The sequence below is a fragment of the Aricia agestis genome, chromosome 6 (assembly GCF_905147365.1).
Source record: "Aricia agestis chromosome 6, ilAriAges1.1, whole genome shotgun sequence".
NCBI lineage: Eukaryota > Metazoa > Arthropoda > Insecta > Lepidoptera > Lycaenidae > Aricia > Aricia agestis.
In genome coordinates this window covers 8,188,779-8,203,834 of record NC_056411.1, presented here as the reverse complement: position 1 = coordinate 8,203,834, position 15,056 = coordinate 8,188,779, and the positions used below count along the sequence as shown (strand labels likewise).

Here is a 15,056-nt window from a genome sequence, read left to right as displayed (position 1 = left end):
CATCATATTGCTGAACGGCCCTAAAAAATCCAGATGCAACCTATAGAACGGGCACGGCGCGGCGGCGGGAGCGGCCACGGGTGGAGCGGGGCGTGCGGCGGAGCGGGGCGCAGCTGCGCGCACACCCCGCACCCCGCCGCCAGTCGCTCCAACGCCGCGTCTAGCCCCGGGAACCATACGCGTTTCCGCGCTTCCGCCTTATTCTTGAATGCGCAGTGCGCTGCTAGTCCTCGGAGCCTGGCCGCCCACTGCGCGTGAGTTTCCCCAGGGTGCTGCACTGCCGCGTAGAATATGGACTTCTCAGCAAAGCCGAACCTTTTTGGAGTGAAGTGCCCGTCCAGTAGCTCGATGACTGCTGTAAAGGTGATCTCCTCCACCTTATTCGGCAAAGCCAAATCCCTGACCAACATGAATGTTTGTTCACTCATAGCGCTCAATAAAATCGCCCGCCGCTTGACCGCCATTTTGTCAGTCTCATCATCGATGTTATTGGCTATAAACCACTGATTTATCCGTGATTTGTAGCTACTCCATTCTTGAGAACGATGATCGAACGAAGATAAAACTCCGAAAACTGTCGACATGGTAAATAATTAAACTTTGCACTCGCGGGTTGCCTCGTCGCCACGTGTTACGTACGGAAGCGGGCAATTAGGGTTTAGGACGCGTCTAATGAAACAGGTGGTCAATTTCGCACTGTCATTTATTGGGACAACGTATCGGCGCTCTGCCACGCGGGGGTGCGCGGGCGCGCGGGGGAGTGCACGCTTCGGGCGTATTACAGATTAGAAATAATTATTAATCTGTGATCAAACATACATAACACCCATGTAATATGCATGGTGTTTGGCATAGCTTGTGTTTGTTGACTGGCTATAGAGGGTGTTACAAGTAAGTAAGTAAGATAATATTTAAGGGTGTATAAAGAATTCGCTGTGAAAGTAGCATCGCTGAAAAAGAGTTACTTCTTTTTTGCTTTTGTATGGAAAAGTTCATTACGCTTACGCGGAGCGCTTGCTCATACAAATCGCAAAGAAAAATTTTGCTCTTTTAGCGCTGTTACTTTCACAGTGAACTTTATATAAGGGACACATTCATACCCTGAAGTATTATCACTTAGTTTTGTTACATTCTCTATATAATTAAATAACTGCTTTGTTAATGCAAATTGCATCTTCATGATTTTTGTAGCACTAGTATATTTTTCATTGCAGGTGTTCTATTTCACCCATCTTCTGTACATCCCTTTCTATGTGATTCTCATCATACACGCTCCGAACTTCTGGAAGTGGTTCATCGGACCTGGGACTATTTACATCATCGAGAGGATCGTCAGGCTTAACTGGATGAGGTAAATCCCGAATTTTAAATATGGATTAAATCCAAAAAAAAAATGTTGCCTTTCAATAATATCGTGAATGTAATAGCAGTGTTTATTTTTTTAATCATAAACTACTGTTTATGCTTTGGTGTTAAGTGCTTGTTCAGACACGGCGGGAACTGCACGTTTTCCGTTTAGAAACCGAGCGGTTATACAACGCCTTTGCAATAAGCTGTAAACGGTTAAAACGCACGAATCCAAACCGCGCAGTTCCCGCTGGGCGCTGGGTACAAACAAATTATCTTTCCTGGACTATTATTGAAAATAAATTGTAAGTTGTAAAAAATTACAGATCAGAAAAGGGCAAAACCTATATCGCATCAGGCATACTCCTGCCTTCTCGAGTCACTCACCTGGTCATCAAGCGACCTCCGCTGTTCGACTTCCAGGCAGGAGACTATGTGTTCGTCAACATTCCCGCCATCGCGGTGTACGAGTGGCATCCCTTTACCATCAGCAGTGCGCCGGAGCAAGAAGGTTACTATTACTTTGCGATGGTTAAGGCTACCGCAGTTTTTCTTAAAACTCAAGGCAACTACATAGGCAACATATTAAATTTCAGAAAAATCGGTTCAATGGTTTGGGCGTGAAGAGGTAACAGACGGACAGACGGATATACAGACACACTTTCGCATTTAAAATATTAATATGGATTGTCCATAGTCCTTACCTAACTTCAGCAATTTAGTCAAACAATTGCTTACCAACTTCGTCTTCGTTATAAAAATGTGCCACTACATTAAATTAAACGTTTTCTTTAAAAGCATATAAAAAATGTAGTAGTAAGCTAGCATTTTATTTTAATTTATTCGTCTCGAAATAAAGGATAAAATCTTGGGATAAAGGAGTCTAAATTCTGGGCATATTGATTGCAGATTACCTATGGCTGCACATTCGTGGGGTTGGAGAGTGGACGAATCGGCTTTATTCATACTTTGAAGAACAACAGCAACGTCTACATGGCAATGAAGAAGAACATGCGTGAGTGATGATCTACCTTATTGATTAATCAATGTATCTTTATTTGTTTTGTTTGATCTTATAATTGACTACAACTAATCAACAGGAACTTGGTGAAGACCATATCCAATCAGAGCAATAAGAGCAAGCGGAATGGATCCATAGCAAGCGCCAAGAAGAGATCGGTGGAGTTCTCACCAGTATCGTTCACTAACACAGCATTCAATATGGAAGATGAAAAACCCATGGAGGCGTCAGGTAATATTTTAAAGGCTTGGAAATACATAGGTCCTGTCTCTCTATCACTGACGTAGCTTCGTAAAATAGAGGCGAGCACAATACTGAGTGCTTCTGAAAAGTGGAATTCAACAATAATATCATACTCCCCACACCGGTTTCGGTGACGGTGGCCAGTTATTGAAACCAGGCCGGTTACGCAGGAGTAATTTTATAGTGCTCAAGTGTGTGCGCAGCATTGCTCTTCACTCTCTATTCTTTTCACTCTCATAACCCAGTGGGACGGAAGACCGACACGGCTGGCAAGAGATCACGCGCAGGACCGACTTTTTACATGCCCATCCGACGCATGGATCATCTTACTTGTCAGACAATCATCAATAGATCAGCCTGCATTGTGCATTGTCCTAACCTAACTTGGAAATAGCATGATTCCAACGCGGGAATCGAACCCACGACTTCCGAGTCAAGAGTGATGCTCTGAACCACTGGACCACGAAGGCGTCCCACAATAGCACCCCACTTCAGTTACATAGCAAGTACTGGATACTATGCTGTCAGGGACATAGGAACAGGCATATATTATGTAATTAAAAAAATAACTGTAAATATTATTTTTTCAGACACTCCTGCGAAGCCAGCGCGATCTGCATTTCTGTCTCCGTTGAGAATACTAGAAAAATCTCGCTCAGTGCCCGATATGAGGAAGAACATAAAAAAATCAGAAAATAAACTTACGTAAGCTTCTATCATAATTTATTACCAATTACTTAGATACGTTTCGACTTTCGACTTTAGAACTATCAGAGCCTACCTCTGCTACGTGCAAATGAGAGTAAAAAGGCATTCCCTTTGAACCTATACAGTTATTTTATAACTCTCATATTATTGTGCATTCAATTTAAAGAAATATCGTTAAGCCTCAGAATCGACAGGAGTCGAAGCCTATGATCGGGAGTCAATGATATGTAGCTGAATATCACGCAAAAAGCAACTTAGCTCCTGCTTTCATAAACTTTCTTTACAACGCGGTACCTGTTTAACTTCTTCATCTTCCCCACAGCCTAGCTGAGTGTCACCGGTGGGAATCTGAGCGCGAGCTGGTGGAACCACGGCGGGGGCGGCGGGTGGCGCGCGGGGGAGAGGGGGCGCTGGCTCAGAGCTTCCGATACATGAGGACCAAGCCCACCGTGTTGGACTTCGCACCCCCAGTACCTGAGATACGACGCCGGTCTAATGAGAGTATATTGAGCATAGGTAATTAAAGATTTCAGGCTGGTATGGTATTTTGGATGCTATATTTAGGCTCAATAAAGGACAGTAAAAGACATTAATGCCTAATATCAGAGTATGGAGGCGTTTTGATTACATCAATTTTGTGTTGCAGCTAGACGTCGTCTATCGAAAGGCTTGACACCGGAAAAGGATGTGGAGTCAGTAGTAGTAGCTCCGGACCCTGCGATAATAGAGTCCACCAGTGACGAACATCTAGACTATCCCGTCGGAAGACCACTAGAGGTAACCTTCATAATTCAATTTATATAATTAATATCCATACTAAGATTTTAATTCTGTTCTTTTCTTTTGTCTTTACGCACAAATCGCTTAACCAATTTTTAATGCATGTGGAGATCTTCCGGGATGGTAAGATTCTGTTTGATATACGAATTTCTGTGAAGTTCGAGTGAATAGTTGCGACTTGAGAGCAACATCTACTTTCAATATTTCATCTGCTAAGGATGTATAAGAAAACAGAGCATACGGGCATCAGATTTCCAATATTATATAAGGTGTAAACCAGGGCTGTAGCTACAGTCAGATTTGAGGTAGGGCAGCATTGGTTACAGGTAGGGCAGAAGTACAAAAAAATAATCATAATTTATTGATTTCTTGGGTTTTGGTATTTTTAAGGTCGGGCATTATGATTTTAAGGTAGGGCATTGCCCCCCAATGCCCCCCTCTAGCTAAACATGGCCGTGGTGTAAACTATAAAGGTTTGCTTTTTGGTTATTGATGCGAAAGTCAATGGGACCCTTTACTTTACCTACTATAGCCATAACTTTTCATCTTCACAGATCTACCTCGACGGTCCTTACGGTGCAGCATCCTCCAGGATGTTCCGGGCGCAGCACGCGGTGCTCATAGCGGCTGGTATCGGTGTGACGCCCTTCGCGTCGGTGTTACAGGCCATCATGTTCCGGTACAGGAGCGCACGCTCCACCTGCCCCAAGTGCGAGCACTCCTGGACTAAGGAGCTGCCACATCATAATATGAGTTTGCGGAAGGTAAAATTTTGTACGGGAAATCTTATCGTTAATTAAAACGTTAGTTGAAGACCTTGGATTCGTGGACCCTCTTCATATTTTAGACACGATCAAAAACTTTTCTTAAGCATCTAAATTCAGACAATATCTAATAAACTCGTATTACAGGCAAACTGCAAATGTGTTCGATTTTTAGGTTTAGTGGGACAAGTAGTCCATTTACTAACGGATCGGGTGCTCGCGTATAGGGATTCGTTATTCGTAACATTAAACATAGATCAATTAGTCATAAGTATTGTCTAGAATCTTATTATTATTATTATTATGGTCTAGAATCTAGATCACAATAAGATCTTGACATGTTATAGTAGATGCTGTACGGTATTGGTTGACATTGAACTTGAGCGCCTTACAGTTTTGCCGAGCAATCTTAAATACGGAGGTAAACATTTGTTTTTGCTCCGTGGGCGTGGCCTATGTACCATCCAGCAAAGGTTTTTATCCAGCAATTACAATACTAGACCTGGCCAACTCACCCAAGTGATCTTTCAGGTGGATTTCTTCTGGATAAACCGGGAGCAGCGCTCGTTCGAGTGGTTCGTGTCCCTCCTCTCGCAGCTGGAGATGGAGCAGGCGGAGGGGGGCGGGGAGCGGTTCCTGGAGCTGCACATGTTCGTGACCAGTGCGCTACAGCGAGCCGACATGCGTGCTGTTGGCCTTCAGCTGGCTTTGGATCTGTTGCATCAAAAGGTTGGTGGAATATACTTAGGAGGGTTGGAGTTATTATGAATTATGATATTATACGTATACGTAAGAGCTGTTAGCTAAATGCCATGAATGAACTGAAAATATATACTTATAATAGTTATTGACAGTATTGTTAATCTTTTAAGTTTATGCTAAGTGTAGCGTTTGTTTCAATTCAATAACTTATTGAATAAATCGCCCCCTGAATACACATACAAGCAATATCTCATAATCCATGTAACAATAAAGAATTTCTGACCACAGGAGAAACGCGACTTGATCACCGGCTTGAAGACCAGAACGAACGCTGGTCGTCCCAACTGGGACAAGGTGTTCCAGCGGCTTCAGGAGCAGAGGAAGGGCAAGGTCACGGTCTTCTACTGCGGACCCCCCCAACTCGCCCGGATACTGAGGGTCAAATGCGATCAATTCGGCTTCAACTTCTGCAAAGAAGTGTTTTGATATTTGGCTTGGAATTTGACTTTTCTTCATTCTAATTGACAACTTTCCTTGTTCTTTATTGTGATGTTTTATTACTTCTAAGCTTCTAATGCTATTTTTACTTTCAAAATAAAATTATTATTGACCTTTCTTGCTATAAAATAGTTTTTACTATTAACGATGATTTTTTTTACTTTCTTATATACTTACTTTAATCTAGTCTTTGTATAAATATTTAATTGTTCACTAATTAATACTTATTTATTTTTTATATTTTTTCTGCGCCTAATTTAGGCTTAATATAATATAAAAAATTGTAACAAAAGTTACCATCAAAATGCTCGTTATTTTAAGGACAGATAAAATGTTTTTTTTTTATGAATTTTTAAATTAAATGTTTATAAAATGCTATTTTTTTACATACCCTTTGAATTCGAAAATTTTACCAGCCCTATGAACATAATAATTCCCTTTGGATTCGAAAATTTTACCAGCCCTATGAACATAATAATTCCTAATAATAAATCTACGAACAATAATAACTTACCGCCGCGCCGTACTCAGAGACATTTAATTACGATTAACCTTGAATTTAATGAAGAGTTTGACAGATAAACGATAATGTATGGGGCTTATGTCAAAATTTTGAATTAATTACAATTAAGTTAATAATGTTCCACTCTGAGTGCGGCAGTTAGTTTTTATTATTCGTAGATTTAAGAGCCCATATTATGACCCTAACTTGACTACATACATTAACCTAGATCTCAAAATCTGTAAGGTCTAGAAAACTGATTTTTTTATTCTCTTCTTCTCTTCGAAGTTTGCTGTTTTTTCTTTAATATTTTTTAATATCTAAAAAGGTATTGATAAAACCTAAATTTGCTCAAAACACTTTTTTCATAATCATTATAGTTCGTTTTTTATTCAAGTAAAACTAACTCGGCGATGATTCCGCGCCGTGCTTTTTCACCTGGCATATGAAAGACGGGCGTGAGTGTGAAGAGAGAAGGACGATGTTTGATTTTTAGAGTCAGGTGAGCTCTTAACTCTACAACACAATAACGTAACTGTATGAATGTAGAGCAATGTAGAGACTTGTAAATTAGTTACATTGTGCTCCAACAGATGTCACTATCCGGGCTCTAGATCGCGCTATCGAAAACATTTCTGTATTGGATATATAGTCTGAGTTGCGATAATACGACAAGACCTTACTTCATAGGATCATTTCTATAGTAAGCTCTTCACGAGATCATCACACTATGTGAGATCACCACTAGCCACGAAGATGAGAGGTGGCGCGGCGTCCTGAGCGTGAGGCGGGCGATGGTTCCACTACCGTTAGCCCTCGATGATCGTTCACCTCTTCTTCGGAAGAGGCGTGGGACGTTGTCGCTTTCTGAGTGGTTATTTTTAATCCCCTTTATAATACCCGTCATTACTCCTAACTACACTAGTCACTAGGTACTATAAAATAAAAAATAAATAATTATTATCTTTTATCACGCTATAATATTAATAATAAAATTTTATACATATAGAGAAAGTAGAGAACATAGAGGCTAGAGCAGTATAAAAAGTCACGAGTATTTATTGAAAAAAAAAAACAAGTTACTATTTTTGCAAAAGTGCAAAAAGGATTGATTACTCTTGCACTTAAACCTCTAAAATGTTTTCCTCTAATCTTTCTCTACTTTATATTGATGTAATAATATAACACATCCAGTTAAAAGATAGCGACAACACTCAACAGTAAAGTAATCGCAACTCTGGCTTAACATCAGAGTTCAGAGTGATGACAATATAATATAATCCATTCGCTGACGTATGCTGCGCGAAACACTTCCGCACGACGCGTCACTTTTACGTAACATATCGTAACAATAACATAATCATAATTAACTAATCTTTCGAGCGAATACGTAGCCGGCCTCGGCGTCAACCTTCATTCAAGGTTCCAGTCAAGGTTTGCGAAGACGTCCTTTGCCAATGAAAAACCTTGCAGCGAGGACGCGGCCTCGCTTCAGAATGTCCTCTAAAGGGAAGGTCAATGCTAAGGTCATATTTTGATATTGAAGGAGGACGTTTCGCGCGAATCCGCCGCAGCCCGCAGATAGCGCCACTTCCGCTGATAAATAAAAAAAATAAAGATAATTATTGTCAAATACAGTGCTGCCATACCCGAAAATATCAAGGAATAATAAAATATATTAAGCTATTTTTTATTATTAACGGCTACGGACCTACTTCTTGCAAACGTTACTTCTTAGAATAATATTAAATGATAGACAACAATATTATGTTAAATTATTGCACCGCAAAAATTATAAATATTAAGTAAGTATACCTCATTTTATCTATGGTATACCTAGTAAGTATATACATATAATTATAAAATTCTGTCATTAGTCTATCAGTAATTCACAGTTATTTTACTTCGGAGATTTAGATGGATTATCAGGTTCTCATGTCGTGGTCGTGGGAATAAAGAACTGTCAAAGGTAAAATAACTATGAATATCTAAAGAAATCAAGTCCTATAAAAACGACATCTATACTTGAATATAAAGATTGTTGAAAGTAGATAGTAATTATGCCATCTGTTGAAAGCAACGCGCACTAAAACGTGAATTACACTACATCTAGTGTTATTCAATCACATAACAGATGGCGGTTTTTGATGACTCTACCAAATTGTGAAAATAGAGAACTCTACCGTGTTACGTACAGTATAATATTAATAATAATTATTAATATTACTAGCTGTTGCCCGCGACTTCATCCGCGACAAAATTGAAAAAAGTAAAATATAATCTCCTCCTTTTTGGAAGTCGTTTAAAAAGTAGCCTAAGGTACACCTTACTACATCAGCTATCAACCAAATAAGTCCCGGCAAAATAGCTCCAGCCGTTTCAGAGATTAGCCGGAACAAACAGACAGACAGACAGACAGACATACAGACAAAAATTGTAAAAAATGTTGTTTTGATGTATGTATCGTATATTATTCATATGCATGTAGTAAAAAACGGTTCTTACAATATTACAAACAGACACTCCAATTTTATTTATATGTATGTATGTATATACGTAATATAGATGTATAGATGTATAGATTAACTTGTATAAAATCATCAAGACTACGAATGGAGCTGAGAACTCTATTTGATGTTATTATGAATTATAATGATCTCATAATAGTATTCTAATTAAAGAATAAAATATGTAACACATTCAGCTTACCTAATTAAAATATCTATATGAAACAGGCTAAAAGCGTTTTCATTGGCAATTCTTAGTAATATTAATTTATTTCCGGATTTTATCATTTAAAATATCTTTTATCTTGGTAGCAATTCTTAATACAATATAATATATATTATACAATATACATAGAGATAAGAAAATCCCAATTCCCAATGTAATTATCGGTGTCATCACCATTATGATGGAAATTGGAATTTGTCACATCGGTGAAATGGTTTTGTCATCGCTATCACCAAATTATTATCTTATCAGTTCAGGCAACATTGCACGTAGAGCTTATCAATAAAACCAAAAACATCTGCGTCACAAGTATTCTTTTGTTTCTTTGATCCCAACCTCTTTGTAGTCTGAGGTCTTAACTCTAACTAGCCGAATTAATATTTGATTAAGATAACAGAATCTGGACTTTAATTTGTTAAATTACTGTTATAGGTACTTGTCTCAATTTTAGCAGTTATAATTAAGTATGTTGTAGGTTATTAGATTAAGCTAATACAAAAGTTATCATAAACTTCATGTTTTAATAAAAAATAAAACGTTGGGCATAACTAATATAAAATATTATTTTAGTTCACTTAACCCTTTTTTTTTGTTGGCTTTTGGTACTGACACCAGAGGTGTACTTAGCCACATGCAAGGATAATTATAATCTTCTTACAATATTTTACATCATTGTTTTAATAAATCGTCAAGTCTAAAGTCTAGTCAAAGTCTAAGTAAAAATAAAAACTAGTTTTTCTCTATAACTGTACGAAGCCCTTCGTGCGCGAGTCTGACTCGCACTTGCCGCTTTTGTTTGTGTTTCATTAACTCTTGTTTTTTATGTTATCTGTTGTAATTTTTTTATAGCCAAGGAAACAAGTTCATTTTTACTCATGACCATGTGACTCTACCATAACCACGAATAAGTCAAGGGATTAAAATATAGAGGACTTACAAAATACTTATAATGTTAGGTAGAATATTTTCATAAGTCATAAAAGGTGGTAAATTACACATTACTTCATTGTAAAGAAAAAAATCGATTATTTTCCTATGTTCATTTCCATTGTGGAGCGTAAAATTAATAATTTTGACTATTGTACGCTATTTCGTACGTTATTGTTTTCTAGTTTTGCGCTGATTATGTTATTTCATATCTTGATAAGAGTAAGTATATTATAATATTTTTTTGGTACGTTATTTTTTTTACTTTTGAATATGCTAGCAATGTCGGATTTTCCACAGAATAATTTTATATAATAGTACAGCAACTTTGGTTCGAAATTTGAATATATAAAACGAATGTTAATTTTGCCATATTATGCACGATCAAAGTGACGAAATATGCACAAAAAGTGCAAAAACAAAAGTCACTTATTATTATTTTGAAGAGTTTTCCGGTGGTGCCGTTAATCATAGAGTCGTTAATTATTGCACCAATTTTCATCATTCCATCAAATCCACAATTTTTTATTTCTTATATAGTACGGATTATATTACGGAAGTCTTTAAAATAGGGGATGGGGCCACATAGGTATTTGAAGTATTTTGAATGATTTTGATCTATCGCACGGCGTACCAGTTACGTGGCCTCGGTGTGTATTATCATAGCTAGTTTGGAGACTACGAGGGAGATACGACTAAAATATGCACTATCAATGAAAAATTGCCAAAATATGCACTATCGTCTAAAAAGTGCCATTATAATATTATGCATTTGCAAATAATGCAAATGCACTCAATATTCTAGGAACATCATTTTGTGACGTCATCCTGTCTGTGATGCTCATGCTCCTGAACGATGACACATTAACGATGTTGCCATATGGTAGAAAAATATACCATTTTAGTACAATTTCATACGTGGGAGAGCCATACTTCGGCACGAATGGGCCGACTCGACCGGAGAAATATCACGTTCTCACAGAAAACCGGCGTTAAACAGCGCTTGCGCTGTGTTTCGCCGAGTGAGTGAGTTTACCGGAGGCCCAATCCCCTACCCCATTCCCTTTCCTACCCTCCCCTATTCCCTTCCCTTCCCTACCCTCCCCTATTACCCTATTCCCTCTTAAAAGGCCGACAACGCACTTGCAGCTCTTCTGATGCGGCGAGTGTCCATGGGCGCCGGAAGTTGCTTTCCATCAGGTGACCCGTTTGCTCGTTTGCCCCTTATTTCATAAAAAAAATTGATAATAATAATTTGAAAATTGCGGTTCATAAAAACTAATTAATGATTTAAGTTTATTTTACCTTAAGGGCCCTTATATTTTTACCTTAGATAAATGATTGGTCTCGCGCGCGCGCTCGACTAGATACCGCGCTATATAGAAAAAACAGATTTCTGAATGCGGCAAGTGCCGGTGCCTCAATATTGTAGTGTGTGTAAAACAATGCACAAATATTGTTGTGTGCGTAGATAGTCGGGTTGCCAGATACGTGACTGGTGCCCAATCAATGGGGAAAAATTAGTTGCTGTGGTCTTGTAATTTATTATTATTGTATAGTAAGTGCTGATTTTTCAATCACCAGATAAACTTTACCATTGGAATAAAGTCCATTCGAAAAGAATGCGATAAAATAACAACGTTGTTTAGGTCAACGTGATATAATGGGTACAATATTGATGAGAAAACAATACAAAAACAATGGTAGGAGGTTTAAGGAAAGTTAAGAATGAGTCATAAAAAAGCAAATGTTAAATTTGTTTTCTCATTTGTTACTGTATTGTGTACATAAAATATAAACTGTATTTATGATTTTTATTATAATATGATACCTTGTTGACACGCATGGCCAACACCCAGCAGAAGGTTTTTCCTATCACGATTGTATCTTTCTATCGTACAAATGGCGAACACCTAAAGCTAAACCCAAGGTTATTATGCAAAGAGCATTTAAAAATATGAATTTAGATCATCTTCGCGCGGATGCAAACAATGTAGATTGGTCTGAGATTTTCAATGCCCAGTCGATTGATAACAAAGTAACTATTTTCAACAACATTATAACTGAACTCTTTGACCACCACGCCCCCTTGCGACCAATTAAAATCAAACACTTACCTGCACCCTGGCGAACGGAAGAAATCAGAACACTAATTAATAGAAAAAACAGAGCCAAAGTTAAATTTAAAAAATCGAAATCCGATTCTGATAAGTTACTTTACAATAAACTACGAAATCGTTGTAACACTGCTTGCAGGGATGCGCAAAGGTGCTATATTCATTCTTCTGTAGATAACGCCGACCAGGCCAAAGTATGGAAATTTTTAAAATCGTTGGGTGTTGGGCAGGACGCAAAAGCATCGGTTCCTTCTCATTTAAATCTAGAACACTTAAATTCCCATTTTGCTAATGCACCACGAATCTTCGATGCTCACAAAAAGGCTCAAACCTTACACAATCTGACCACCTTACCTTCTCCTGATAATGCTCCTTTCTCCTTCGGAGAGCTGTCTACTACAGAAGTTAAAAGAGCTGTTATGTCAATCACATCCAGGGCTGTGGGCAGTGCGGACGGAAGTCACGGAAGACATGTAATAGGCCCTCGCGTCTCCGTCCTGCGCCAAAGTAGGAACACGGTCGGGTTTTAGTGGGTACAGCTGCGGCCACTTACCATCTCTTCGGCCGTAGCAAGTCCCACATACCCCGGTGGTCCTTCCCCAACGCTACCGGGGATGTGTAATAGCATTTCCCGACCAAAAAAAAAAAAAAAAAAAGGCTGTGGGCAGTGATTGCATAATGCATAGGTCGAAACATGATTGTTCCCTTGTTAGACATTTTAGCTCCGGTCCTGGTCCATATCCTCAATTACTCACTTTCTACCGGTTCCTTTCCCTCCTCCTGGAAAAACGCTAATATAATTCCTCTCCCCAAAAAACGGAGTCCTAAAAGTTTCTCTGACTATCGTCCGATCTCTATTCTACCTTTCCTTTCTAAAATTTTAGAACGTTCTGTACAACATCAACTTCAGACCTTCCTTAACTTGCATAATTTATTAAACCCGCTACAATCTGGATTTCGTTTCGGACATAGTACCTCCACAGCCCTGGTGAAAATCACAGATGACATTCGTCTGGGGATGGATAGTCGTCATTTAACTATACTCACGCTCTTAGAACTTAGCAATGCCTTCAACTCCGTAGATCACGATATACTATTACTTTTTCTCAGCTCACTCAACCTATCTCCTATTGTGCTCAACTGGTTCCGTAGTTTCCTTCAGGGACGCCGCCAGCGTATCAAAATTGACAATACATCGTCAACTTGGTGCGATATTTTCGCCGGTGTCCTTCAAGGCAGTGTCTTATCTCCTCTCTTGTTTTCAATTTTCATTAATTCTATTTCTCGCCATATTTCCTCTTCCTATCATTTATTTGCTGACGACTTATATATATATTTTGGTTGCCTGGAAGAAACCGCTGAAAGCGGTAAGGCCGCCTATTTGCTATGTTCCTTGCCTAATGTTGTTCTTTTATATTGTTTATAATGCAAATAAAGAATTTATAAATAAATAAATACTCATAATTCATATTTATTAATACATATTCATGATCCAGGAACTTTGAAAACTTTTTGTTCCGTGGGCGGAATTTGAACCAGCTACCCTAGCTAGAGATTTTAATGCGCTCATCCACTCAGCCACTATGTATATATAAAAAATAAGATATAATAATTAAATAAAAATCACAATCTAACTTAAACTTTCGAAAATTATCGACACATCTACCGCACCCGAAGTTTGCGGCGCGACTGGCGCGGCTACGCCCGATGTGGCGTATTATTTGTTGCCGCATTTTCATTTATCTAATGGCGGCTCTCGACATAGGCGAACGCGTTGGCCAACGCGTCTGCAGACGCGTTGGCCCAATGTGTAGAACGGGCGTTCGCGCGTTGGCCGTAGGTATTTAGACGTTGGCCAACGCGCGAACGCCCGTTCTACACATTGGGCCAACGCGTCTGCAGACGCGTTGGCCAACGCGTTCGCCTATGTCGAGAGCCGCCATAAGATTTTTACATTGGCCACATTTGGCGAGGATGGATAACAATGATTGCCATGGATAACATTGAGAATCGGTGTCGATTCTTCTACACGTTTTTTTCATAGGCATACGTTATTAAGGTTCATTATAGATACCACAGTATTCAATATTATTCTTAGTGTTTTTTAAGTTTATGCGTTTTTCCACCTTAGGCAACAAACATGATACAGTATGACTTGGCTTAGTAAAGAGTACATACCTGAAAGGCTGTATTGACAAGTGGAAGTCAATCGAGAGACAGATATTGTTTTACTCATGTTTTACTACCTCACTTAGGTACCTCGCCCTCTTGTGGCTTGTCAAAATCTTCCAAGCATGCTGCCAGAGTTGTTTTGAGTGGCAATTGGCAGCTGCAGCTGTTGCTCGAGCCAGACATCCTGTGTTTTTGTAACGTAAATAATATTATATTTTAGTATTTTTAACCGACTTCCAAGAAGGAGGAGGTTATATTATGTTTGGCTGTGGATATTTTTTTATTAAGTAAGTATTATTTTTGTAAGTTTTCATTACTCCGCCGTTTGTGAATTTTATTTTTTTTTTCCTTTTTTTTAACGCGGAGTTCCACTTGATACGAGTAAAGCAATTTTCGTTTTATCACGTTGATCAATATAAACTAAAAATATACCATTGGTATAAAACGAATTCATTTGGTAGAAAATATTAATTTCTGCTTGAACACACCAGCAACAACATACATGATACACATTAGCATTACACTTATCACAATTTAGTATT

The 15,056-nt window shown here is 38.6% G+C and overlaps 1 protein-coding gene and 1 non-coding gene across 3 annotated transcripts in view; both read left to right on the top strand.

Moving 5' to 3' along the window:
* Positions 1-6,160, top strand: part of LOC121728294 (NADPH oxidase 5) — a 42,422-nt gene extending 36,262 nt beyond the window's left edge. For both annotated transcript variants that reach the window (XM_042116442.1, XM_042116443.1), the window contains exons 11-20: positions 1,215-1,351; positions 1,674-1,858; positions 2,257-2,362; positions 2,448-2,599; positions 3,202-3,316; positions 3,642-3,835; positions 3,966-4,096; positions 4,654-4,863; positions 5,395-5,592; positions 5,854-6,160. In XM_042116442.1, coding sequence (XP_041972376.1) covers positions 1,215-1,351; positions 1,674-1,858; positions 2,257-2,362; positions 2,448-2,599; positions 3,202-3,316; positions 3,642-3,835; positions 3,966-4,096; positions 4,654-4,863; positions 5,395-5,592; positions 5,854-6,051 — 1,626 coding nt within the window. In that variant the 3' untranslated portion in view covers positions 6,052-6,160. The remainder of the gene's footprint in view (positions 1-1,214; positions 1,352-1,673; positions 1,859-2,256; positions 2,363-2,447; positions 2,600-3,201; positions 3,317-3,641; positions 3,836-3,965; positions 4,097-4,653; positions 4,864-5,394; positions 5,593-5,853) is intronic.
* A 1,078-nt stretch (positions 6,161-7,238) lies between these two features.
* Positions 7,239-7,441, top strand: LOC121728483. The gene has a single exon (XR_006035820.1). It is a non-coding gene; the product is annotated as a small nucleolar RNA U3 (small nucleolar RNA).
* The last annotated feature ends 7,615 nt before the right edge of the window (positions 7,442-15,056 follow it).